Source organism: Gobius niger (genome assembly GCF_951799975.1).
Source record: "Gobius niger genome assembly, chromosome: 1".
Lineage (NCBI taxonomy): Eukaryota > Metazoa > Chordata > Actinopteri > Gobiiformes > Gobiidae > Gobius > Gobius niger.
In genome coordinates, this window is record NC_136852.1 from 38,369,755 (window position 1) to 38,397,653 (window position 27,899).

The window sequence follows — 27,899 nt, forward strand, 5'->3', positions numbered from 1 at the left end:
GGAACACGGAACACGATCCGCGCCAACAAGCCGCCTCAGCCAATCACAGCGCGACAGCGGGCAGACTCGCCCAATTACAGCCTGACAGGTCTGACAACACGGAAGTACGCTGACGATTCCGATTGGTCCAGGTGGCGTTTCTTTTACCAAACGCCGGGAAAACGTCTTTATTGTATTTTTGACTTTCTATTCCTAAAATTTTCCACAGTTTTTAGACATAAATTACTTTTTATGTAACAGGTCGATGTAAAAATTAAAAATAAATGTTTAAATTCATTCTTTCGATGTTTCTTTCTCCCCCGAACATTAGGAGGCGCTGTATGGTTGGATAAAAAAAAACCTTAACTTCCACCTGAACCGAGCACATTTTCTCCAGTTTAGCTTTACCCATATCTAAAAAAAAAAAGAAAAAAGAAAAGGTGGCAAAGAGAAGGTGGCAAAATCCTAGAACTAGGATTTCTTTCTCACTTATAAACTATAAAAACTTTAAAACTATCGGACTATAAGGACATGCATAACGTGTTTTTTTGTAGTAGTAGTAAAATTTTTGTCCCAAACTGCAGAAATGAACCAAAGCTGAATCCAAACATTTTATTAAAAGTAGTTCCTCCACAAACAGATTCGTTTGGACACAGTGCAAACGACTTCCTTCAACAGTTTCAAAGACAAAACAGTAAAAGTATAAATAAAATGTGATTTTAAAAAGAGCTTATAAACGACAGAAATCTGCATCTACAAATCAATCAGCTTTACATCATCGGAAAATACACACTTTGGAAATATTTACAGGCGTGTCCGGGAGGAGCAGTGGATATAAAACCAGCGTGCAACCTTTAAGTGGGCACTGATATTTCAGTGGATTTTACGCCAAAATTGTTCTTTACAGTTCATACTTATATTGATCACAGGTTTCAGATTCAAAACATTACGAGCGCTTGTGGAGAATCTATTATGGCTCAGAGTCCAATCTATTCCTGAGTAACAAAAGCTAGAATGTCGGGCAGATGTGGGGTAGATGTGGGGTAGATGTCGGGTAGATGTGGGGTAGATGTCGAGTAGATGTCGGGTAGATGTCGGGTAGATGTCGGGTAGATGTGGGGTAGATGTCGGGTAGATGTGGGGTAGATGTCGGGTAGATGTGGGGAAGATGTCGAGTAGATGTCAGGTAGATGTCGGGTAGATGTCGGGTAGATGTCGGGTAGATGTCGGGTAGATGTCGGGTAGATGTCGGGTAGATGTCGGGTAGATGTGGGGAAGATGTCGGGTAAATGTCGGGTAGATGTGGGGTAGATGTGGGGTAGATGTCGGGTAGATGTGGGGTAGATGTCGAGTAGATGTCGGGTAGATGTCGGGTAGATGTCGGGTAGATGTGGGGTAGATGTGGGGTAGATGTCGGGTAGATGTGGGGAAGATGTCGGGTAGATGTGGGGTAGATGTGGGGTAGATGTCGGGTAGATGTGGGGAAGATGTCGGGTAAATGTCGGGTAGATGTCGGGTTGATGTCGGGTTGATGTCGGGTAAATGTCGGGTAAATGTCGGGTAAATGTCGGGTAAATGTCGGGTAAATGTCGGGTAAATGTCGGGTAGATGTCGGGTAGATGTCGGGTAGATGTGGGGTAGATGTCGGGTAGATGTCGGGTAAATGTGGGGTAGATGTCGGGTAGATGTGGGGTAGATGTCGGGTTGATGTCGGGTTGATGTCGGGTAAATGTGGGGTAGATGTCGGGTAAATGTGGGGTAGATGTCGGGTAGATGTCGGGTAAATGTGGGGTAGATGTCGGGTAGATGTGGGGTAGATGTCGGGTTGATGTCGGGTAAATGTGGGGTAGATGTCAGGTAGATGTGGGGTAGATGTCGGGTTGATGTCGGGTAAATGTGGGGTAGATGTCAGGTAGATGTGGGGTAGATGTCGGGTTGATGTCGGGTAAATGTGGGGTAGATGTCAGGTAGATGTGGGGTAGATGTCGGGTTGATGTCGGGTAGATTTCGGGTAGATGTGGGGTAGATGTCGGGTAAATGTCGGGTAGATGTCGGGTAGATATGGGAAAGATGTGGGGTAGATGTCGGGTTGATGTCGGGTAAATGTGGGGTAGATGTCAGGTAGATGTGGGGTAGATGTCGGGTTGATGTGGGGTAGATTTCGGGTAGATGTGGGGTAGATATGGGGTAGATGTCGGGTAGATATGGGGAAGATGTGGGGTAGATGTCGGGTAGATGTGGGGCAGATGTTGGGTAGATGTCGGGTAGATGTCGGCTCCGGGTCCGGGGTTCAGGGCCTGTGGTCGTAGTCGCTGATCTGCCTCTTGATGTGGGACAGTTTGGAGCGCAGATATTTGCAGCGTTTCTTCTTCATCTGATACTGAGGCGACTGTGGAGAACACGTTTATTAGTCAGGGGTGAGTAGAGTCGCCAAAATATTTACATAACACATTGAGTGCCAAAAATGGACAAAAAAAAACCGACACTCTAATCCACCTTATGTGTGATTTTGGTAGCTCTGTAGCCGACACCAAGGAACCAAGGCACGTAGAATTAAACTGTTTTCACCTACGGAGAGCTTAGAGTCTTAGCTTTTAAACGAGCCACAGCATGTGTCCACAGCTAAAACAGAGAATACACTGTGGTGCTACAAACATCATGCAAAATGGTCCGGATTGTTGGCACTCTGTAGCTAAATCCCCAAAACAGCGCGGCCTCAATGTGTTAAGAGCAACGTTACTTTTAAACTATTTTACTCAAGTACAAGTAAAAAGAAGTTTTATCATGGACAGTTTGCGATGCTAATGTTGCTAACGTCCCTCACGGGCTAATGCCAACTGTTCGGCTTAACAAGTGAGTTAGGGTTATGTTGGATTTTTAACAGCATTGCAGCTTAAATGATTCTTGACAACTGGGACACTGACACTCGGAAAAACAACTTTCCTAGCTCTGAGTTCAGACCAACCAGGACAAATGGAACGCAGCAAATGTCCCTCTTGTGTTCACTTAATTATCAGTTCTAAAGGGAAGCACAGTGTTGCGTCACAGGACAAATGAGAGCGCTGGTCCGCGTCATGTCAAACCCTTCGACTGTTCAGACAGATCAGACCTCACCTTCTTCTGGCTCCTGAGTCGATTGAACTCGTCCAGCGCGTCCTGAAAGGAATAAGGACAAGAATGTAAAAGTGTTTGAACCGGTCTCTGAGTGAAGCCGACTCGGCGGCGCCCTCACCAGGTACTGCGGGCTGCCTGGGGCTCGCTGGTCCAGCTCCCGCTCCAGCGACGCCAGGTCCTGGTTCAGGAGGTCGAGCTCGGCCTGGAGGGCGCGGTACTCCTGGTGGTCTCGGTCGAACTCACGCTTGTACGAGAGCCGCTCCGCCTCGTCCACGATCTCAGGAAACGGGCTGAATCACACAAACACATAAGAACATTTGACTCATCATCATCATCATCATCCTCCCTCTGTCCCCACCTTCTCCCCCTCTCTCTCTCTTCTACCCTCTTCCCCCTCTCTTTCCTCCTTCTCCCTCTCTTCTATCCTCTCTCTCTCCTCCTCTCCTCCTTCTCCACTCTCTCTCTCTTCTATCCTCTTTCCTCCTCCTTCCCTCTCTCTTCTATCCTCTCTCTCTCCTCCTCTCCTCCTTCTCCACTCTCTCTCTCTTCTATCCTCTTTCCTCCTTCTTCCCTCTCTCTCTTCTATCCTCTCTCTCCTCCTCTCCTCCTTCTCCACTCTCTCTTCTATCCTCTTTCCTCCTTCTTCCCTCTCTCTTCTATCCTCTCTCTCCTCCTCTCCTCCTTCTCCACTCTCTCTCTCTCTCTTCTATCCTCTTTCCTCCTTCTTCCCTCTCTCTTCTATCCTCTCTCTCTCCTCTCCTCCTTCTCCACTCTTTCTCTTCTATCCTCTTTCCTCCTTCTTCCCTCTCTCTCTTCTATCGTCTCTCTCCTCCTCTCCTCCTTCTCCACTCTCTCTTCTATCCTCTTTCCTCCTTCTTCCCTCTCTCTTCTATCCTCTCTCTCTCATCCTCTCCTCCTTCTCCACTCTCTCTTCTATCCTCTTTCCTCCTTCTTCCCTCTCTCTTCTATCCTCTCTCTCTCATCCTCTCCTCCTTCTCCACTCTCTCTCTCTTCTATCCTCTTTCCTCCTTCCCTCTCTCTTCTATCCTCTCTCCTCCTTCATCCCTCTTTTCTCCTCTCAACCCTCTCCCCTCCTTCTCCCCCTCTCTCTCTATCCTCTCTCCTCCTTCATCCCTCTTTTCTCCTCTCTCAACCCTCTCCCCTCCTTCTCCCCCTCTCTCTCTATCCTCTCTCCTCCTTCATCCCTCTTTTCTCCTCTCTCAACCCTCTCCCCTCCTTCTCCCCCTCTCTCTCTTCTATCCTCTCTCTCTCCTCCTCTCCACTCTCTCTTCTATCCTCTTTCCTCCTTCTTCCCTCTCTCTTCTATCCTCTCTCTCTCCTCCTTCTCCACTCTCTCTCTCTTCTATCCTCTCTCCTTCATCCCTCTCTTCTCCTCTCTCAACCCTCTCCCCTCCTTCTCCCCTCTCTCTCTTCTATCCTCTCTCCTCCTTCTCCCCCTCTTTCTTCCCTCTTTCTTCCCTCCTTCTCGCTCTCCTCCTTCTCCCCCTCTCCCTCTTCTATCCTCTCCTCCTTCTCCCCTCAGTCGCTCCTCCTTCTCCCCTCCATCTCTCCTCCTCCCCCTCTCTCTCCTCCTTCTCCCCTCTTCCTCTCTCTCTTCTATCCTCTCCTCCTTCTCCCCCTCTTTCTTCCCTCCTTCTCGCTCTCCTCCTTCTCCTCCTTCTCCCCCTCTCCCTCTTCTATCCTCTCCTCCTTCTCCCCTCAGTCGCTCCTCCTTCTCCCCTCCATCTCTCCTCCTCCCCCTCTCTCTCTTCTATCCTCTCTCTCTGTCTCTCCTCCGTCTCCCCCCTCTTTTTATCTCCTCCTTTTTTTGTCCCAAAAGACTGCCAAACCCCACAGTGCCTCTGACCTGCTGAAGTCGTGCTCCTCCAGCTCGTCCGCTGACTCCGCCCCCAGGTCGTAGTCGCGTGGTTTGGGGCTCAGGACGGAGCTCACGTCAGACTCTCTGCAACAGACAAAAAAACATTCACCACAGCTTTCACCACAACAGAGAAGTGTGGGTTCAAAAGGAGCTTGTTTTTAGGTGAGAGCTAATATAAAGCTAATAGTGCTGTGAGTAGCTGATTAGCAGTATTGGTCAGAGATGGGCCGTATATCACCAAAGAGGACGGTCAGAGCGCAGTAGTGACACTGGAAAAGGGCAGAGGGGTTTGGACGGAGCAGAATGTTCTCTGTAAGGTGAAGGGCACCCCAACTAAAATATAAAATATTTGTTCTTAAGGCCTTCTTAGGAAGATTTTTGACATTCACAAAACTTAGCTGAAAACGTTCCTCTGTAAGAACAAATCCTGAAAACACTCAATATCCTCATCATAAATCACAGATGCCTTTATACAGTAATAAGTTGGTAATATCACTTGTCTACTTTTATTAATGCACCAATGTTTTACTCTAAAACTTTTGAATGCTGCGGTTCACAAATATGCAGCATTAAAAGCGCTGCATGAACCTTATTTGATAAAGACAAACGTGGGCCTCGATCCTAAGACCTCATGTACCGGAGGCGAGCGCTCTACCCGATGAGCTAACCAGGCAGAGTGGTGCACTGTCGCCACGTCTGTTTAATCGACTGACCAGCGGGCAGAGAAGGTAAACCCTTCCACGATGTACAGGTTATATGTGTTTAAAGCTAATCCACGTGCCCAAAGGTTTAGGGGGGTCCTTGAGCGCATGGTGCAGATTGTTTTGGGGTCTTGTCGTTTATTAGTCTTGGATTTGTGTTTGGTCATTTATTTCCTTCTTTACTGCCTTTACTTTTTTGTCCTAATATGGTGAATCAGAGACGCTGACATTAAACTAATGAGTCCTCACACACATGTGCTTCCAAGTTGGGATTCACAAAACTCAGAACATACTCATTGAGCCTGCGCTGTTTTTGGGGATTGAGCTGTACAGTGCCAACAACCCAGACCATTTTTCATGATATTGTAGCACCACAGCGTATTCTATGTTATAGATATGGACACATGCTATGGTTCGTTTGAAAGGTGAGACTCTAAGCTTTCGTAGGTGAAAACAGTTTAATTCTACGTTCCTGAGAAATCAAAGCTGAACAGAGGCAAAATGTGATCAAAATCACAGATTTGTTTCCTGTTTTATGAAACACACTCCTTTAAGATTAACTCCTCTCTCTCCTCTCTGGACGGACACTAACGTTATGTGAAGAGGCAAATGCCTAAATATATTAGTTTCAAGTCAATTTTCAAGGACAACATTGTTGACACGTTTTAAAAACTCAGAGAAATGTTAAAATCTCAACTGTTTCGATCTTTACATGAGAAGCCGCTCTGCTTTGTTCAACGCGCACCAGAGAGCGAGAGAGAAGTGTCGGGTTTACAGCTGTTCGCTACACAACACCACGCCCCCAGGACTAAAACAAAAGAAAAGAAACGCAATAAAATAATTGAAATGCCCAGATTGTGACTCTTCACAAGAGTTTGATTGTCATTTATTTCATGTCTAATCATCACAGAGCTACCAAAACCACACATGCAATGTATTAAGAGTGTCTAGTTTCGCAGTGTATTAGAGTGTTCATGAATGAGGCCCAATAATGTTTGGATGATCTGCACGACAATATTTACAATATCAGGTTCATCTCCAATGTCAAGAAATGTGGGATTAATCTGGGGGGAAAGATAGGGAGAAATGTAGGGCATATAGGGAAAATAAGGACCAAAAAATTAGGGGAAAAAATTGTTTATAATAGTTTATTTGAGCTAAGACACACAAGTCGCTTTCTTTAAATGGGCTGGATGCAAGTTCGCCATTTTATACTCACTACTGCCACCTCAGGCCATATGTGTAACTGCACCTTCTATATTAAGCTTGTGCATGACGGCACTTCGGACCCAAATTAACGCCTTTCTGAGTGACAGTGCAGGATTTTAGAGGCAGTTGTGGTGAACAGGTCTGAGCTCATTCTACACATTAGGACATGAAGGAACATGTAGGGGGAGGAAAATACATTATTTTAACATTTTTAAACTCCCTATAGTCCCTTTAATGTTGTCCCTGGACCAGAAGCATCAACTGATCTAAAGATAGAAGATTTTTGTTCGGTTTCTGCTTTTGATGCTTTCATTGTTTCAGTACCGGTAGAACCTAAAGAGACCTCGACCTGCCATTTTCAGCTATGACCTAAGATCTTCCTCACGATGAGTGACCGAATCACGCAGTGTCCATCCGGCTTTAGAGTTTATAAAGAATCTTGACGAGGAGGAGAGAGGGCTGTGTGTTCTGCTGCTGCGGGACTCTTTCCTCTCTGTACTTTACGGTTCTGTCGGAGGTGGTTTACCCGGGCAGGTAGAGCGGGCGCTCTGGGTCCAGGTTGTCGAGAAAGTCGCGGGAGCCTCCGATTCTGGTGTTGGGAGAGTTCAGCATGACCTCAGGCTCTCCGGACACGTTATTCACCTGCCACACACAAACAATTGTGGTCAAAAACACAAACGTACAGAGGGAAAATAGTCACACAATGTCAGGGACAAGTTGGATGTAGCATTTGAAGCCCTGTGTGATGGAGCTGTTTGTGGTTTGTGCAGTGCATAAACACGACTGAACCGACCGGTCAGACCAACCTGCCCGGGCCCTGTGGGACACACCTGGACGACTGAGGGCGCTCACTTTCTTTGGGAAACACTGACCTCATTTCCAAACTACATTAATTCTGTGTGTAGCGGAAGTAGCAGAACCACATGCAGTAGTATTTGTAGCAGGACAGGTAGTAGCACAGTCTCGATCAAAGGTTTAAGACCAGTAGAAAAATGGAATAAAATTCACATTTTGCATAATTGGATCTTTACAAGGTTCAAATAGAACTTCAATCTGCAACAAGGAGTGGGAGTCATGCAAAAAACTTTTATTTAAAATCAATTAAACTGAAATAGTCTGTTTTTGCAGCTGATCCACAGTTTAGGACCACATGCCTTTAAAAAGGACAAATCTGTGCCAAAATGTGGCTTCAGTCTCATTTTCTGTCAGGTTTTCCCTCTGTCATGACTTTGTCCTGATGGAGTTTGGGTTGTTGAGCCTCTCACAGGACACCACCCCTGCTGAGGTGGGACACTCTTGTTTTGTCTCACTCATTTATTGTTCCTGTTGCAGACTCAAGTTCTATTTCAACCTTGTTAAGATCCAAAAAAAACAAAGTTTTTAAATGTTTCAACTGGTCTTAAACTTTTGATCGAGACTGTACTACTACCTCTCCTGCTACAAATACTACGAAATAATACTACTATTTGGTTCAGCTACTTCTGCTACACAAAGCATTAATGTAGTTTGGAAATGAGGTCTATGTTTCCCAAATAAGTCGTAGTAATAGTAATCACAATAGTAGTAGCAGTCACAGTAGTATTTGCAGTAATAGTAGCAGTACCAGTGGCAGTAGTAGTAGTATTTGAAGCAATAGTAGTAGTACCAGTCATAGTAGTATTTGCAGTAATAGTAGTAGTAGCAGTCACAGTAGCATTTGCAGTAATAGTAGTAGTACCAGTGGCAGTAGTATTTGCAGTAATAGTAGCAGTACCAGTGGCAGTAGTATTTGCAGTAATAGTAGCAGTACCAGTGGCAGTAGTAGTAGTATTTGAAGCAATAGTAGTAGTACCAGTCATAGTAGTATTTGCAGTAATAGTAGTAGTAGCAGTCACAGTAGCATTTGCAGTAATAGTAGTAGTACCAGTGGCAGTAGTATTTGCAGTAATAGTAGTAGTACCAGTCACAGTAGCATTTGCAGTAATAGTAGTAGTACCAGTCACAGTAGTATTTGCAGTAATAGTAGTAGTACCAGTCACAGTAGTATTTGCAGTAATAGTAGTAGTACCAGTGGCAGTAGTATTTGCAGTAATAGTAGTAGTAGCAGTCACAGTAGCATTTGCAGTAATAGTAGTAGTACCAGTGGCAGTAGTTGTAGTATTTGCAGCAATAGTAGTAGTACCAGTCACAGTAGTATTTGCAGTAATAGTAGTAGTACCAGTCACAGTAGTATTTGCAGTAATAGTAGTAGTACCAGTCACAGTAGTATTTGCAGTAATAGTAGTAGTACCAGTCACAGTAGTATTTGCAGTAATAGTAGTAGTACCAGTCACAGTAGTATTTGCAGCAATAGTAGTAGTACCAGTCACAGTAGTATTTGCAGTAATAGTAGTAGTACCAGTCACAGTAGTATTTGCAGTAATAGTAGTAGTACCAGTGGCAGTAGTATTTGCAGCAATAGTAGTAGTACCAGTCACAGTAGTATTTGCAGTAATAGTAGTAGTACCAGTCACAGTAGTATTTGCAGTAATAGTAGTAGTACCAGTCACAGTAGTATTTGCAGTAATAGTAGTAGTACCAGTCACAGTAGTATTTGCAGTAATAGTAGTAGTACCAGTGGCAGTAGTATTTGCAGTAATAGTAGTAGTACCAGTGGCAGTAGTTGTAGTATTTGCAGTAATAGTAGTAGTACCAGTCACAGTAGTATTTGCAGTAATAGTAGTAGTACCAGTCACAGTAGTACCATTAGTCCACACCCTGAAACTGCAGATGAAACTCTTTTGTTTGTGTGACAGGAGCTGCAGGAATGTGCCGCACATCGACGTGCGCCACACGGCACATTCACTTTAGGCTCAGCCACAGCCGCCACAGCTGCCCCGGGGCAGGCAGACCGAGACGCAGCTGGGACTCTGCGCCTCAGTGAGTGGTGGGAGAGCACAGGGTCCTGGTTTAGACCTGGTTCAGTCCAAAGCCACACTGGGGTTTGGAGATTAGAAGACTGGACCAGACGTATTCATTATATCAGAGGTGTGTACTTCCTCACTTCTGTGTTTGTGGAACTCCAGTCAAGCACATATTTCAGGAGAGAGACCTGAAGTTAGGACATAAACAACACTTCGCTCAGCGGGCAGGTTTTCCCCCACCCTCCTATCCATGGCCTCCACTCCTCCTGTCAGTTTGATGGCGAGCTAAGCAACCCAACCACCAATTTCTGGTATGAGATCCAACTATTTTTGTCCTCCTTTGGACTTATGAACTCTGAACCGTTTTCTGGATTATTTTTTAACTCTGATGAACTCTGATTCTCTGGACCAGGGACAAAGGGCATCCCAGGGAGGTACGCAAAGAAGTTTTGGAGAGAAAAAAATCTTTATCATAATCTGATCGATATTGACCCGTTAAAACCGTCACACGTGCTTATACAGACGAAAGAGTCTAATAATTCAGATGTGGATGAGCTTGTTCTCAACCTAAATGTGTCACTCCAGAAATAAACCTCAAGAGCCGCTTTGGACCCGAGTAAAACCCTTCGCTGGAACAGCAGCTCTTTTTAACGTGGACAGCGACAAAGTTTGATCTAGTAGAAATGTCTGTAAAACAGTATCTGTCATACAGAGAGAGGAGCCTGTGCGCCGTCAGACTGATGGTGACTTCCATTTCAAACAGCTGTTTCCCGCTCATTCTGATCCGAGGAGCGAGGAGAGAAGGAGAAGCGTCTGTGGCTGTCCTCATCTGCCACTAAACCTGTGGCTTTGTATCTGACACATGTAAATGTACGAGCTGATGTGCGGTGGCACATGCAAATATGATCATGTCCTGTGTATACATTATCTTCACGTTAACAAAAGCTTAAACCAGTGCATTTGAATCTGTACCAGTGGTTTGATAGTACGACTGAGGGGGCGGGGCCAGAGCGCAGGGTCCAAATCTGAGCAAAACACTCTTTCATTTCATTTTGTTGTATTTATGTATTCTTAAAAGCCTTAATCACCCAGACGAGCAAACAAATGTTGAATGTGGAAAACCTTCACTGAAATAACGTAGGAAATAAACATCCATCCATCCATCCATTTTCTTCCGCTTTATCCGGGGCCGGGTCGTGGGGGCAGCAGTCTCAGCAGAGATGCCCAAACTTCCCGATCCACACACACCTCCTCCAGCTGTTCTGGGGGGACCCCGAGGCGACACCAGGCCAGCTCGGAGACATAGTCCCACCACCGTGTCCTGGGCCTTCCACGAGGCCTTGTCCCACTAGGACATGCCTGGAACACCTCCCGCGGGAGGCGACCAGGAGGCATCCGAAACAGATGCCCGAGCCACCTCAGCTGCTCCTTTCGACGTGAAGGAGCAGCGACTCTACTCCGAGCTCCTCCCGGGTAACTGAGCTCCTGACCCGATCTCGGAGGGTGCGCCCAGCCACCCTGCGAAGGAAACTCATTTCGGCCGCTTGTATTCGCGATCTTGTCCTTTCGGTCATGACCCAAATCTCATGACCATAGGTGAGGGCGGGAACGTAGATCGATCGGTAAATCGAGAGCTTTGCCCCGACTCAGCTCCCTCTTCACCACGACAGACCGATACAGCGACCGCATCACTGCTGACGCCGCACCGATCCGTCTGTCCATCTCACGCTCCATCCGTCCCTCACTCGTGAACAAGACCCTGAGATACTTGAACTCCTCCACTTGAGGTAAGGACTCCCCACCGACCTGTAGAGGGGAAACCACCTTTTTCCGGTGGAGAACCATGGCCTCAGATTTGGAGGTGCTGATCCTCATCCCGGCCGCTACACACTCGGCTGCAAACCGCCCCAGAGCAGCTGAAGGTCCTGGTTTGATGAAGCCAACAGAACAACATCGTCCGCAAACAGCAGAGATGAGACTCTGAGGCTCCCAAACCGGACACCCTCCGGCCCCTGGCTGCGCCTAGAAATTCTGTCCATAAAAGTAATGAACAGAACCGGTGACAAAGGGCAGCCCTGGCGGAGACCAACACGCACCGGGAACAGGTCTGACTTACTGCCGGCAATGCGAACCAAGCTCCTGCTGCTCATACAGGGAACGGACAGCCCTTAACAGAGGGCCCCGGACCCCATACTCCCGGAGCACCCCCCACAGGGCACCACGAGGGACGCGGTCGAACGCTTTCTCCAAGTCCACAAAACACATGTGGACTGGTTGGGCGAACTCCCACGAACCCTCAAGCACCCGACGGAGGGTATAGAGCATAATATTACATATTCCCAGTGTTTTCAACCGCGTTAAAGTAGGTGGTACGCGACTCCTCACCCAAAGCTTCAGGGGGTACACGGCTCCAAAAAGTTTGGGAACCACTGATCTGGACTATTGTTATTTCCCCTTTGAACTCGGAAGTGACTTGTTGGTCTCAGTCCTAAAGACTTTGCGTTACGAATCTCGATACTTATGGACTCAATGCTCACACGCGTGGACATTTTTTAAAATTTATTTTGTTGTGGTTGCCCACTGTTACTGGAACATTTGATCCACACAGCAACTAATATATATCAATATAGTTTTTGATCATATAGATAAACTATTATTTAATAACTCATTCATGATAATATTAAACTCATCATAAAACATATATATTTTTAACTAAAACTTAATTTGTGTCCGTATTCGTTTACATACTTTATGGCTCCCTTCCGAATCTACTTCTGACCACCTACTGTAACTACACTCAGAGTCGGTCTGCCTAGCCTATATGTGTTACATAAGAAAGTAAGTGCTTTATTTGTCAAACATAATTGTGTTTAGGTGTTAGTCTTGAGCTGCAGCCGCCTGTTTTTGGAGGTCGGGGAAACCAGAGGACCTGCGAGAAACCCGGTTGGCTGCCCTCAGTGCTCCACTGATCCATTGAAACGGCACATCGCCTCCTTCCCCGCCCGGTCCATGCGTCGCTCATCCCTTACATCCTTGTTCAAAATGAAAGGGCAGTTTGGGCTTTTTTGCTGAGATCACTGCCATTAGGAAGAAAAGTAATGGCTTGAACCCTGGACGTTTGAGTTTGTAAACCTGTGCCGTCTCCACTGGTCAAATATGGATCAGCTCCTCCTGACTCATGTAAAACCGGTCTTTTGGATAATCAGATTTCTGAAGTGAATATAAATGAATCAGGTCTGATTATTGGGTGATCTAATTACTCCAGCATCATGAGCCTTTGTGATGAAAAAGGATGTAAATGGATGTCAGTCAGTGACTTACTGCTAACAAACAGGTCTTAGCTTTGTATTCTCCGCTTTGTAGGAATGTTCCTCAGGCTCCAGCTCATTATTTCTCCTCATTAGCAGATAATTATTATTATCAATCTATTCTCAGCTGAAAGGCGGGTCATTCAGGTGATTTCAGGTGAGCTCTGCAGCATGCTCTCTCAGTCCTTCAGTATTTCGTCTCCAGTGCACAAACAGGTGGAGTCTACGCAACGGCAAAAGTCTGGGAATGTTCATGAACAGTTTCCCCTTTGTCCCATCGACAGATACAACTTTTCTACGGTCTGTTGTTTCTGTACAACAGATCAACTGCTAAGTTTAGCTGAGATGCTAGCACAAATGCTAAAAGCTGTTGCTACATTAGCTTCAGCGTTTATTCATTTATTCTCATCATTCTAATTATTTAAGAGGTTTTGGGGCGATTTATCCTTCAAACTACTCCCTACTTTTAGCTGTCATATGCATGGGTAAAAGGAACTGTTTTCAGCCTGAGTCTGAGGCCTGTCTCACATCCTCATGAAGACTGTTCCAGATTTTAGCTTTAACCTCAGCGTGTTTAGTCCTGACTCTGGGACCCACCAGGAGACCCCCCTCCCTGAAGTTCTCAGGGCCCGAGATGGTTCATACGGCTCTAACATGTCAGAGACGGACTTTGGTGCAGAGCGGTTTTAAATTCTACTCTCTGAGACAGGAAGCCAGTGCAGAGACCGGAGCACTGGACTAATATGCTCGTATTTCCTGGTTCTGGATGTTCTGCAGTTGTCTGACAGTGAGCAGCTGTTACAGTCGTCTAACCTGCTGGAGACAAATGCATGGATAAGTCTCTCTGTCACTGCATCCAACAGAGCAGGTTGTGGATGCAAAACAACAGAACAGACAGAGCATCTACAGGCCCATGTCAGGGACACATAGATCTTACAATACACCTTTTCCTCATATTTATGACAGTGATCTTCTACAGCAGAAGTTTCACATTGTTATCTACATTTTATTTTGTCCCTTTTCATCGGCAGCGACACATCCTGTTCTTCGTTATAGCGCCCCCTACGGACTCACCCACTCGCCGATGCTGTTGTGGTGGGTGCCGTTGTCCAGCACTTTGACCTCCTCCCACAGCACGCGGTGCTCGCCCCAGCGCCGGATCTGACTGCGAGTCTTCGCCGCGAAGACGACCAGGATAATCAGCCCCACCACGACCAGGAAGCCCAGCACGATGGCTATGGCCTGGGGAGGGGGAGGGAGAGGGGAAAGAGAGGAGGGGAGAGAGGAGGGAGGAGAGATGGGGGGAGAGAGGAGAGAGAGGGGAAAGAGGAGAGAGAGAGGAGAGAGAGAGAGAAACTATATTAAAGTTTATTCAAATCTCCATATTCCTCTGTTCCTCAGAAATCACAGATATTTTAGTGACTAAATCTAAATAATGGACAGAGCCAGGTCTAAATGGTTGGTTTTGTTTTGTGACACATCAGTTTAAAAGATCACATTTAGGCTATTAGCAAAAAAAAAAAAACTGTACAAATTCATATTTGGAATGGAAACCTCATTTAGAGATAACAGTAGGTGATACCACATTTTTTGGAATTGATACCAACACCTTTGGGGGCATTTTTGCCGATACCTGCCACGCCTTCTTTTAACATTATGCAAATTACCTCAATACATAAAAAGTAGCCGTTCGGTATCGCCCATCCCTAGAAAATGGCCCTAAAGTTTAGTCCCTCTGTCTGCACATGCGCCCTGTGTATATTTCTCCCGTCTTTAGAAATGACCATATTTGGATAACAGCGTTATCTCGGTCGCAGCCTTTCGTGCTACACATGGATACCAAACATGTCAGCATTTGGGAACGAACGCATAAACAAATGAACTTGATGAGACCGATGATGATGTCAGTGGCTGAGAGATTAATATTTCACAACAAAAGGCTCACAGCGACGAGACTGATCAGAATGTGACCGACCGACTGCTGCGGTGACAACGTCCAACTCTTCAGGAACTACGACATTCTAAATCTGGCTTCTAATGCGCTGGAATCCAAATATGGGCATTTCTTTTGTGGGAGACGGCAGCGGCTAAAGGATTTTTACAGATGTTTTCATTCATAACTAGTTTGTTCAAAAACTAAACAAGATCCAAAAATCCCTCTGAGCAAATCTTTAGAACTAACATGTCACAAAATAAAACCACACATTTAAACCTGCCTCTTTCGATTTTGTTGCTGAAAACATCGCCAACATTTTTTCTCATTAAATGACTCATTTAAATGAAAATATCAAATGACAGAAAACCCTCATATTTATGTCAGTGATCTACAGCAGACGTTTCCCTCTTTAGGTGTGTGTGTGTGTGTGTCAGATGCCCTCCCTGCGGCGGGACGTACCTCCTGCGGTTCCACCACGCAGTAGTGGTACAAATACTGGTTGAGGAAGATTCCCTGGGCCTGATTCTGGTTCTGATACTGAGCGCACAGCTGTCGGACCTGGAACAACAGGAGAAAACATGTACAATATTAATGTGATATTTGACTGACCCGCAGCAGTCAAATATAAATAAATAATATATACTAGCTGAAGTCTCCACATTTGATGTTCTGAGGTTATGAGTTATTACAAAAATAATGTCCACCCAAGTCCCTCTAACCCGTCGCTCACTATAGGACCTGCACTAAGTAGTGACATGAAATAGCCTAAAGATCGTCATTAGACAGTAAAAGTCTTCGAATGAAATTGGCAATATTTGAGTGACAAACATAAGGACTCTCACTTTGTGTATTTATGTATATGACCTTTATTTCACCAGAAAAGTCCCACTGTGATTAAGAGTCTCATTTCCAGGAGAGTCCTGACCCCACAGCGGAACTTAATGTACATTTTTTGTATATATTTTATTTAAGGTTCTGGTGCAAGTCAAATGCATGTTTTATGGTTAAAAAACATAATTAATGGGTTACAAATGGTTTACTTATGGTTTATTCAACGGAAAATGCTGAAATATAACAATTATTAAAGCATTGGGACCGTTTTTTTATTAACTTCCAAAATTTCCAAGCTTGAGTTTCCATTGAAAGATCCTGGAAAATGGTTGAACGTTTATCGACAATTTCCCGCTCTTTTGCAACCCTACACTTCTGATTGGACAGCCACTCAAATAGCAGGCATGTAAGAGCACAGGTTTGGAGTGCTGTTACACAGTTAAGAGACTGTGGGGTATGCAGATGGTGTCACAGACCTGGTTGTACATCATGGAGCCCGAGGACTGCGCCGTGGGGTTGACGGCCACGAGGTAGACGATGGTGGCGATGAGCATGAGGAAGGCCAGGATGGCGCCGATGATGATGGCCGCCAGGTAGAACTTGTGCGAGCGCGCAGAGCTCTGCCGCGACACCACCAGCACGAAGATGACGAGCACCGCGATGAAGGTGACGCCCGCCACGCCGATGATGAAGCCTGCGGAGGCGAGAGAGAGAGAGGAGAGGTTGGTCAGGTGAGCGAGGGCTTTCCTCACCGCTCTATATACGGCTAAGCTCCATCCTTTCATGGCCGAATAAAAACACTCGCCATAGCTTCACTACAGCCACACATCTGCTATCTTTATTGAAACAGATCCAGTGAAGGGGAGGAGCAAGAGGAGGGGGTGGGAGGGGCTTGTGGGGGGAACTCCAGAAAATCAGGCAATGAAAATACAGGAGATTTAGTCTCATCTGTTTTAGATTAAAGTATCATTTTCTAACCAACAAAGTGTAAGATGAGCTGAATACTCTTCTAAGAGGAAAGGGAAGGACCGAGGTTTAGTCCAATACCGTTCAAGGCATTTGTGGAATATCCAGTGTCTCTCATGAGCAGCAGCAGTCATGTTTATGTTAGGGATGAACCGACACCAGCATTGGGTATCAGCTCGATACCACATGCTTATACTTTTACTCCCAATACCAGAAACCGACACCATTTGGCGTGCACCTCACATAGAGCTGATTTAATCTTCGACGACACTCCCTAAATCAGTCTGTGCTGAATAGCCAGTGCTAAATGTTGTCTTCATTGTGCCGCAGCGCTGGGTCTGTAGTAGGGATGGGCAATTAATCGAAATTCGATTACGATTTCGATTATTACACTAAACGATTACAAAATTAGCATAATCGATTTTTTTTTTTTTACATTTAAAAATAAATAAATAAATAAATTCTTTTTCATTTTTTTCTGGCAAAGCAGACTTGCACTATTTCATGGCACTGGGATTATTTTCCCTTCACATTTCACGTGCCATGGCTCATGCTTTTTCCTGACATAAAAACAGCGCAGTGTGATGATGTCATCAGGCCGCGCTGCTCAGTTTGCTTGTGCAGGTGTGAGGGCTGGCCAGCAGGGGGCAGGTGTGAAACACAGACCTCTCCTTAATCGAGGCAAACTTGAAATCATTTGTACTTTTATGACGGTTCAGAAAACAGAAAATATTCAACATCGTTTTTTTTAAATTAATAAATATATAAATAAAATAAATACTTTTTTTTAAAGGCAACAAATAATCGTTTGAATAATCGTGATTATTCAAACGATTATTACGTGCTCCATCGGTCCACGTTTCATTTCTCTGCTACTGGATTATTATTATTATTTGTCTTAAATCTGACAGATAAACTGTGTGTGCATTTAGATCGCTTCTATTCTCATGTGATGTGCGTCTGCAGCGTTTCCCACACACAGACTAATCTGTGGCGCACCGCCACAGAATCAACACCGGCCGCCACATATTGCGTTAAATAAATAAATAAATATATGCACTATGTAAAACACGTGTCGTATAGAACCACCACAGCGGTCAAAATGGCGGTTAGGGTTTAAAATGCAACGGCCCTAGCAGAAGTACACCAGCGGCAACACCCCCCCTCGCGTCAGCCACCAGCACCGAAGACGACAAATTGCATATTGCAGATATCAGTATCTGCAAGTACTCATACTTGTATCGGTGTTAGCAAATGTGTTATCGGTGCATCCCTAGTGTATGTATGTAACTAAATGGAACTCAATCCCGTCTGACTTTGGAAGCTAAGCAAAATAGAAGCTTACCTCCACCAAGTATGAAGTGAATGAATAATGCAATGTAAAGCATCTTTGAGTGTCCAGAAAAGCTCTATATAAAACCGATGCATTATTATTATTATTATTAACTCCAGAAAACCAACGTGGCCTTCGCCATTCTTCCTGCCGTACCTTTTCCACTCTTTGGGTCCATGTACATGCCTCCTCCGGAGCCGTAGCCGCTGCCAGCGCCGTAGCTGGTGCCACTGCCACCGCCGTAGCCTCCGTAATTCCCTCCGTAATTTGATCCAATCATGCCCGTACCGCCGTACGAGCCATAGGAGCCATACGAGCCGGGAATCATGCCTCCCATGCCCCCCATCATGCCCATGTCATAGTCCCACGCCAGCGTGGACGCCACGCAGGCAAAGACAGCCACGCACATGATGATCACGATGATGGAGACAATCTTCATCACGCCGGGCGGGGACGTCCAGCGGTAATAATGCAGCGCATGGTCGGGGTAGTGGGAGAAGGCGGGGTTTGTCATCACCTCGCTGTGTTTGTGGCGACTGCTGCTGTGGCTGAAGCAGAGAGAAGGTTACAGCAGTGTAAGAACAGAGGGACAGTCGCCGCCACTAGGGCTGTCACTATACTATTACGAATGCTAATGCTATCCCCTAGTTAAGTCTGTCTCTACAGTATATACTATTACTAATGCTAATGCTATCCCCTGGTTAAGTCTGTCTCTACAGTATATACTATTACTAATGCTAATGCTATCCCCTGGTTAAGTCCGTCTCAAGAGTATATACTATTACTAATGCTAATGCTATCCCCTGGTTAAGTCCGTCTCAAGAGTATATACTATTACTAATGCTAATGCTATCCCCTGGTTAAGTCCGTCTCAAGAGTATACACTATTACTAATGCTAATGCTATCCCCTGTTTAAGTCTGTCGCTACAGTATATACTATTACTAATGCTAATGCTATCCCCTGGTTAAGTCCGTCTCAAGAGTATACACTATTACTAATGCTAATGCTATCCCCTGTTTAAGTCTGTCGCTACAGTATATACTATTACTAATGCTAATGCTATCCCCTGGTTAAGTCCGTCTCAAGAGTATACACTATTACTAATGCTAATGCTATCCCCTGGTTAAGTCTGTCGCTACAGTATATACTATTACTAATGCTAATGCTATCCCCTGGTTAAGTCTGTCGCTACAGTATATACTATTACTAATGCTAATGCTATCCCCTGGTTAAGTCTGTCGCTACAGTATATACTATTACTAATGCTAATGCTATCCCCTGGTTAAGTCTGTCGCTATAGTATGTACTATTACGAATGCTAATGCTATCCCCTGGTTAAGTCTGTCTCTACAGTATATACTATTACCAATGCTAATGCTATCCCCTGGTTAAGTCTGTCTCTACAGTATATACTACTAGCTGAGACCCGGCCTTCGGCCAGGCCTCGCTAGTCTCCACATTTGATATTCTGAGATTATGAGTGATTACAAAGAAATGTCCAACCCGTCACACAGTTGAGCTGTAGGCCAGTGGTTCCCAACCCATGCCAAAAACTATGGCCACTACAAATGAGTAAAAGAATGAATGCAAAAAAAAATGTCAAACAAACGGCAATTGGAGTGTTTGATGCACCCGTGCTCCTTTCTTATAAACTACAACGACAATATTTTCGCTAAACTCAGGGAATAGAATTCAAGAGACAGTGGAATAATGATAGATAAATATTAGGGGTTCAGCTCTAACGCTTTGGTTCAAAGTGCAGGACCCGTGGTTTGGTGCATCACGGTAGTGAACAATCAAACAAATAATGAGTAGGTTTTGAAATGAAATAGCCTAATTATCGTTGTTAGACAGTATTTATAACCTTACAATAAAATTGGCAATGCTTTCCAAGCTGCTTTAGAATCAAATGTACCTCCGGGCTCAATACGTGAAAGCAAAATAGAAAACAAATGTTACAGCAGCAAAGGAAAAAAAAAGAGAAAAAGGAAAAAAACTACGCAGTGCAGGCCATGCGCTCGTTAAGTTGTAGTGTCATTTTCGCTTTTACGCACACGGAGGATAAATCAGTCGGAGCAGCGCGTGTGATTAGAGGCTCGTGTTTGAGGAGGTTTTGGGCACGCACGCACACACATACGCACACGCACACACACGCACACATGGCCCTGTTTGGATGCGCACGCGCACACATACACACACACACACATCGCCCTGTTTGTACGCGCGCACACGCACGGCAGTCAGATCTCGTGCACTCGCGTTTTTGTGACAGCGGGTTGTCCTCGGACAGCAGCACCGCGGTCCATATGGACCCGTGGTCAATGCCCGCGGCCGGTGGGACTCGTCACGTGGGGGCCGGCCGCGGATGTAATAACACCAACCACGCACAGACTCAGTACTGTCGCCAGGCTTCCTGGTGTTCCCAAACGGTCCCATCCCAGTCCTAACCAGGCCTTTCCCTGCTTAGCATCGGAGGAACGGTCTCCCATCCCAGTTCTAACCAGGCACTTCCCTGCTTAGCTTCAAAGTCGGTATGGGAAATAAACATGGCGGCGCCCAGGCGGCGGCCATTGAGATAGCGTTTTCTATAATAGATTACCAATGCTAATGCTATCCCCTGTTTAAGTCTGTCGCTACAGTATATACTATTACTAATGCTAATGCTATCCCCTGGTTAAGTCCGTCTCAAGAGTATATACTATTACTAATGCTAATGCTATCCCCTGGTTAAGTCCGTCTCAAGAGTATATACTAATGCTACTTGCTATCCTCTTGTTAGCTCATGGCTACAATCGGAGCGGCTTGTTCATTAACATGCACTGCCCTACCAAATAAACCAACAAATAAATAAGGTCTGTCACTATAATATTACTAATGCTAATGCTAATGCAATCCTCTTGCTAAGTGATGAGCTTCATCTCTATTTCCCCTTTGCAGGTGTTTTGGATTCATTAGCTAATGAAAGGGTTTCACTTTGAACCTACAATATAGTCCCTTTTCACAATATTCACATTTTCTGAGATTTTGAAATTTGGGATTTTTATAAACTGTCAACAAAGGCTTGACATATGTCCCTTTGCATGAAATGAGTCTATATCATACATTAGTTTCACATTCTAAGTTGAATTACAGAAGTAAATTAACTTTTTTTTTTTTCGAGTTTCACCTGTAGTTAAAGTTAGTTAAAGTGTGTAATGTCACACTAAACAACCTAAGCCTAAGTGAATTGTGTTCCGTTGAGATTTTCTTGTTTATTGTAGCTCACATACTCATTTGTAGAACAGGATCAGATAGTGAAAGGCATTTCTGTCATTTCTGTGTTGGAGATACTCACGGTTTGCTGCTGGAATGTTTGTTGCTGGGCATTTTGGAATCTTCCCGCGGTCAACCTGGAGAAACAAGTCGGTGTCAGAGTGGGTCGATATGAGAGCTGTCACTTGATTATGTTAGTCGTCTCATGTTTGCTGAAATGAGCTGACCTTATCCAAGCACACACGCTCCGTGTAATTATTATTTTAGTCTAAAAATTTCAGAATTAGGAGCACAAGCACTACCAAGAAAAAGTTAATTTTGAGCCATGGTGATCTGAATGAAGATTCCTCCGATTTCTTTCATGTCAAGTAGAGCAGTGGCCACGCTCACAACCCTCCTGTTACAGCCACATCACCTGACCACATCTGTGCACTAGACCAGTGGTTCCAAAACTTGCTGGAGCCATCAGAGGTCTGTTAAGAGACTATTGTGGAGCAGAAGCATCATGAAGTCCAAGAACTCCCCAGACAGGTCTGGGATCAAGTTATTAAGAAGTATAAAGCTGGGTTAGGTTATAAAAAGATGTACAAAGCTCTGAACATCTCTCAAAGTACAGTTAAATACACGATCGAGGTATAGAAAGAGTCTGGCATCACTGCAAACCTACCAAGACCCGGCCGTCCTCCTAAACTTACTGACCGAACAAGGACAGCACTGACCACAGCTGTTACCAAGAAGCCCATGATGACCCTGGATGAACTGCAGAGAGACACAGCTCAGGTGGGGGAAACTGTCCACAGAACAACTATTAGTCGTACACTGCACAAATCTGGCCTTTATGACAGAGTAGCATTTTTGAAAGAAAACCATAAGAAGTCCCATTTTGTTTGCCAGAAGCCACATGGAGGACTGTTGTTCTGTAACCAACTGTATACAAGGTTTTGATGATGAACATATTTTATTTTGCCAAAGATTCTTTGCGTAGGCTTACCACAGCTTGGGAACCACTCGTATCTCTGTATCGGCCGCTGCCATACCCGTATCACAGAAAACGCACAAGTATGGTCCAAAGCCCATTCAAATGCAGGTGTTCTAGAAACTCCCCTCAATCTGCCGTTTGATCGTCCGCAAGTCTTAAGAAATGATCATTGTTTTGCGCAAGTTGGCATTAAAAATATAGTATTTGGGCATTGAAATGGAATCAGATTCTGCCATGACATTCATTTGAAGATGGAAGTCTTTATAGCGTTCAATGACACAAAGCCAGCGGTTCACAGTTAGTGGAACAGAATGTGGGCCCAAAGGCTTCTCCTGCAGGGAAGGAACTCAGAAAAAAACGCAAGCAACAACTTCTCAAATATTGACCTACTTCTGTTCAGCTGCAACTCAAACACTTCACTCTGTCGGGGAACAACCGCAATTCCAAAGGCTCAACGGACGGACATCTTAGTTTAACGTCAAAGTAAAAAAAAAAAACACAGCCCAAACTCTCTCTTTACGATGTTTATTCTATGACTTTATATTGCTTTTTAGATTGCTTTTTAGATTCATCCAAGAAGTGGCACTCCGACCGACTGCATCAAAACTTGGATCTAAAACAGAGAAGATTTTCTTTTTTGGTTCCTGGTTTGATTCTTTCATCTTTTCCAACAACAGTATTACCTAAAGTGCGGTCGCCTTGGCTGAAAGTGAACTGAAACAAGACTGAGCTCAATCAATCGACATTAATAACAGGTTGCGTTCGCAGAATAGAATGTGATGAGGTCATGATGTCAGGTGGAGCAGGCGCCGATACAACTCTGTGGGAGAAACAAATGTCCAAAATGGCCGCCTGATTGCTAATTGTGAGTGTTTTGGTCCAATCCTGCCGTGTGTTGTCCCCACTTATGGACACTTTTATGAAAACGTTATTTAAACTCCTAAACCCCATCTGAACTGAGCTTTTTTTCTCCAGTTTGGCTTTATCCAAATCTAAAAGCTTTTCGACTGGAGAGCCACAGTGTCTCATTTGAAAGCCAAGACTTACAAAAGTGATCATAAAGTTGTTGCTGGATGTGTTTTTGTCACATTTTTGTTGCTTTTTCATCCTCGTTTTCATTGCTATTTTGATGCTTTTTTTGTTGTTGTTGAAGCTTTAAGATTTGGATAAAGCCAAACTCAAACTGTACAAAGCGTAATTGGTTAAAGCGGGGGTTAAGAGACTTTCCAGTGTTCATTCCCCATTATGTAATGCTATTTAACCCCTTAACTCCCACCTGAACCGAGCACATTTTCTCCAGTTTTGGCTTTACCCCATTCCAAAAGCTTCGGGAAAAAAGGTGTGAAAATAGCGACAGAACTGAGACGAAAACAGTGATGAAGATGTGACAAAAAAGTGAGAAAACTTTGACAAAAAAGTGACGAAAAAAATTACAAAAATGTGATTAAAAAATGACCAAAAAGACACAAAATTACAAAAAAAAATCACAAAAAAAGACAAAAAAAGACAAAAAAATGACCCAAAAAATGACAAAACAAATTGATTAAAAAAAGTGACAAAAAAATTACAAAAATGTGACAAAAAATGACAAAAAAAATGACAAAAAAATTACAAAAAATTGATTACAAAAAAGACAAAAAAGTTACAAAAATGAGTTGAATACCCCCCCAAAAAAGATGGAAAAAAATCTGATGACGTGAGGAAAAAGATCCATTTAGATGAGTTTTGTAGATCTTAGCTTTCAAATGAAGTGTCACACTGGCCTACAGGATTTGGGTAAAGCTGAGCTGGGGAAAATGCTCTTGGTTCAGGCGGGAGTTGAGAGGTTAAACTGGGCTCTGAAGCTCGGGGTCTGGCTGTTGAAGTGCACTCTGTCGGACCTTTCATTGGACCGTCTTTGATTCACCCCACACTGGTGTCCACCAAAAGCAGTTTTTTTTCCACCACAACCTTATTTGGGCTGCAGTGTCGTCCTTCAGGACACGTGGATGGAAAATCAGTCCATACTTATTTGACCTTTCAGTGACCCAGCGGAGGCTTGGGTGGTTATAATAGTGCCTTTGCTTTCCATCACGGTGGCCTCCAGGACACTCCAGGATCAATTGTTTTTAGAGTTCGTGATGGGTTTTCACTGCTGATGGAACTGTCTCCATTAAAGGCTATCCCTTTAATCAGGATTTCAGGATTTTTGACATAGGGCCTCAATCGTTTCCTAGTTATCCAGAGTGTTGTTGATTTCTGGAGATATTTTTTTTTGTAATTCAAGCAGTTCTTAGGCTAATGCAAGGCTAGCGCATTTCTATGGTATCAGCTAGCCTGCATTAAAAACAGTGTGACCCGCTCCACAGTGCACCTGAGACAAATCACTTATAACACCAGACTAACCAATGTCATCGTCCATAGAATCATGTCTGGCATATAACTGACCTTGCATCACATGAATGATCGCATTTTGAGGGACTATTTTCTAGCAGATCACTCCACCGCCTCATAGCTTATATAACCACAAAGCTGATGCTCAAATATAAGTTATTTTAAATACAAAATGGTTAAAATTACTCTATGGACACAGACATTTATATGGTTAGTCTGGTGTTAAAAGTGATTTGCCTCAGGTGCTCTGTGGAGCGGGTCACACTGTTTTTAATGCAGGCTAGCTGATACCATAGAAATGCGCTAGCCTTGCATTAGCCTAGCGCCACGAAACTCTGCAAATATAAGAACTGCTTGAATGACAAAAAAAAAAATCTCCAGAAAGACTCTGGATAACTAGGAAATGAGACCCTATGTCAAAAAATCCTGAAATATCCCTTTAATACGCATACATTCCAGCCAGAAAACCTACTAGAAACCCTAAAAAAAATTTTTTTTAAATTAATTGGTTCCTGGCATGTCCTCGAGGCCACCGGGATGGAAAGCAAAGATACGATCACACTATGACCTCTCAATACACATTAGTGTGTAATGTGTATTTGAGAGGTCAAATACGCACTTTTTTCCACATAAAAAGTTCCATAGTGCACCTTTAACTCTGTTAGCGCGGACAGAGAAGACTCTTAACGTGTACCAGCTTTGTGTCCAGGACTAACTGTGCAGGAAAACAGAAGCTTTGACGCTATGGTCTCTCACACGCTGTCCAAACACAGTCTGAGCAGAAAGTCACCAAACTATTTCAAACGACCGTCACCAGAGCCCGAATCTTAAGTGACAGAAACTGAAACTGCAGCTCTCTTTCATGCGTAAAATGACGTATGTATTTATCTTATATGAAAACACACAACCACTGAAAACATGCAAAGTGAAGGCCTGTATTTTCTCATATGTATGTCAGTGATCTGCAGCACATGTTTCACACTGATATCTCCACATCCACCCGCAGAGAAAGTACTGCAGTATCTGCTGTATTCAAAGTAGAAAACACAAAGTATTTAAGTGTAACTTTACGATTTTGACTCTGGAGCCTTTGCAGGAATGTAGTGAGAGTAGAAAGAGTTATATTTATCTTTCAAATGGCCTGGAGTCAAAGTAAGAAGTTGTCAACACAAACACCACACTCTCCTGAGGTACAGTACTGGAGTAGATTTACTTCGTTACTACGGACTCATTTGCTACAGGTGTATTGTAGCACATTTTCTTACAGTTGTGTGCTGTTGCATGGATCGATTTGTCAAATTAATACAATAAAAATAACAACAGTCGGTGTAGAAATCTGGACAGCTGTAATTGATGCTAAATGTTTGCGATTAGCTGAAGCTTAAAGAAGAACGATCCCAGTCCAAGATGTCTCCCCCCTGCGCAGTGGCTCTTTACACCGCGATATTTGGGAGAAAATCTGCAAAACCCGTCCTAAACACGCGCACGTGCTTGAGGCCAAAGTAAAATGGCACTTTCCCGCGAGGGCAGACGGTAAATAAGAGAGTTATGTTCACCTGAGTGAGAGCAGAGCGAGGCAGAGTCCCGTCGTGTCAGTTTGTTGTCGAGGATGAAACCGAACAATAACGAGGCTCGTCTTCAGCAGCTCCGCCCGCGCGCGCGCTCAGGTGACACAATAGGGACACGCGCGCGCGGAGGTGTGGCCCCGCCCCCCCTCCTCTCCTCTCAGGTGAGACCGGATTTACCTGTTTGTCAGAGAAAAGGCGCTCCGCGCGGTCAGGAACAGGAGTCCGGGGAATTCACAGCAGATGGAGAGACTTGGACGTTTATTGATTGACTGCGGAATTCTTCCGCAGTCAATTATTGGTTTTCATGTTCTTTATTATTATTCCTCTTCCATCTTTTTCCCGATTTTCTAGAGCTTTCAGCACCTTCATGCTTTGTGCAATTTATGCAAGTTATGCATCAAAATGTTCCGCATGTTGAGGAGAAGGGTGCTATTACTTTTGGGACTTCTGCAACTTACGGTTTTTCCGCAATCGGCCAAAATGTCGGAGATTTTTCCCATTGACTTATAATGGGGCTGCCGCAAATCCATGCTTTTCTGCACTTTTTTCTGCATTTTATGCAATTTCTGCACTTTGTGCATGTTCAGCTTCTGCAACTTGTGGGTTTTGAGAAAAAATTGGCCTTCTGCAGTTTTCCAGTTTTTTTATACGAGAGTTTGAAATTTTTGCATTGGTGTGTATGTGCGAATCCAGCCAATCGGGAGACTCCAGGCCTTTCAGCCATTTGTGCAGCTTCTGCCAATCAAGCACTGAGGCCATTTCAACAGTTTGACCAGTTTATGGAATTTAAAAGTTTATGCAATATTAACAATTTATGCAAATTAACCACTATGCATTTTAAACTGTTTATGCAACTTAAGAGTTTATGCCATTTAGGATTTATGAATTTTAAAGAGTTGCAATTTACATAATTTATGCAAATTAACCCATTCATGCATTTTACCACTTTATGCAGTTTATACAGTTTATGCAACATGACATTTATGCATTTTACCACTTTATGCAAATTAGTTTATGCAAATTATGCAATTTGAACAGTTTATGCAATTTCTGCATTCGCTTCCCGCAATTCCGCAGTCAATCGCAATGGCGCAGCCATTGCATTTCTAGTTAATATTTGTATTTTATTAATTCATTTAATTTTATTTAATTTTATTTTATTGTATTTAATTTATTGTATTTAATTTATTTATTTGTTGTTTATTTGTTTTATCTCATTTTATTTATGATTTCATTCATTTTTTTAGCCTATTTATTTTTAAATCGATTTTAATTAATCCTTTTATTTATTTTTTTGTATTCATATTTATAATTATTTCATTTATTTTTAAAAACGTATTTCAACTACTACTATTATTAGGCCCGAGCGGCCTGGCAGGGCTCGGGCCTATTGTAATTGTACGGCAGTGCGCGGAGCGCACTGAAGAAAGACGTGCGCATAGCGCACGTCCCGAAAAGAGCGCGCAGCGCTCAAGAAACAGAGCGCGGAGCGCTCCCCATGCATTAGACAGTAATGGGGGGACTCCCGGCACCACGCCCTGTCCGGTGAAATAGGCGTGTGCCGCGAAAGCGGCACATTTGTAACTG

General features: G+C 44.1%; 1 protein-coding gene across 1 annotated transcript; it reads right to left on the reverse strand.

The window, feature by feature from the left end:
- Positions 1-2,165: 2,165 nt before the first annotated feature.
- On the reverse strand, positions 2,166-26,352 carry oclnb (occludin b). The gene is made up of 11 exons (XM_079568221.1): positions 26,301-26,352; positions 21,475-21,529; positions 18,295-18,686; positions 16,316-16,533; positions 15,468-15,566; positions 14,147-14,314; positions 7,409-7,524; positions 4,961-5,056; positions 3,212-3,383; positions 3,094-3,135; positions 2,166-2,368 (listed from the first exon to the last, which is right to left on the reverse strand). Exons 2-11 carry the CDS (start codon positions 21,504-21,506, stop codon positions 2,270-2,272), a joined length of 1,434 nt encoding a protein of 477 aa, XP_079424347.1. The 5' UTR covers positions 21,507-21,529; positions 26,301-26,352; the 3' UTR covers positions 2,166-2,269.
- Positions 26,353-27,899: the final 1,547 nt, after the last annotated feature.

Bases quoted from the DNA above. Each gene is read 5' to 3' on its own strand.
- oclnb (XM_079568221.1), bottom strand. From the start codon at position 21,506: ATGCCCAGCAACAAACATTCCAGCAGCAAACC. The intron at 16,534-18,294 runs GTACGGCAGGAA...TCGCCTCCGCAG, and splicing joins GGACCCAAAGAGTGGAAAAG to GCTTCATCATCGGCGTGGCG. The intron at 7,525-14,146 runs GTGAGTCCGTAG...TGTGTGTGGCAG, and splicing joins ACAACAGCATCGGCGAGTGG to GTGAATAACGTGTCCGGAGA.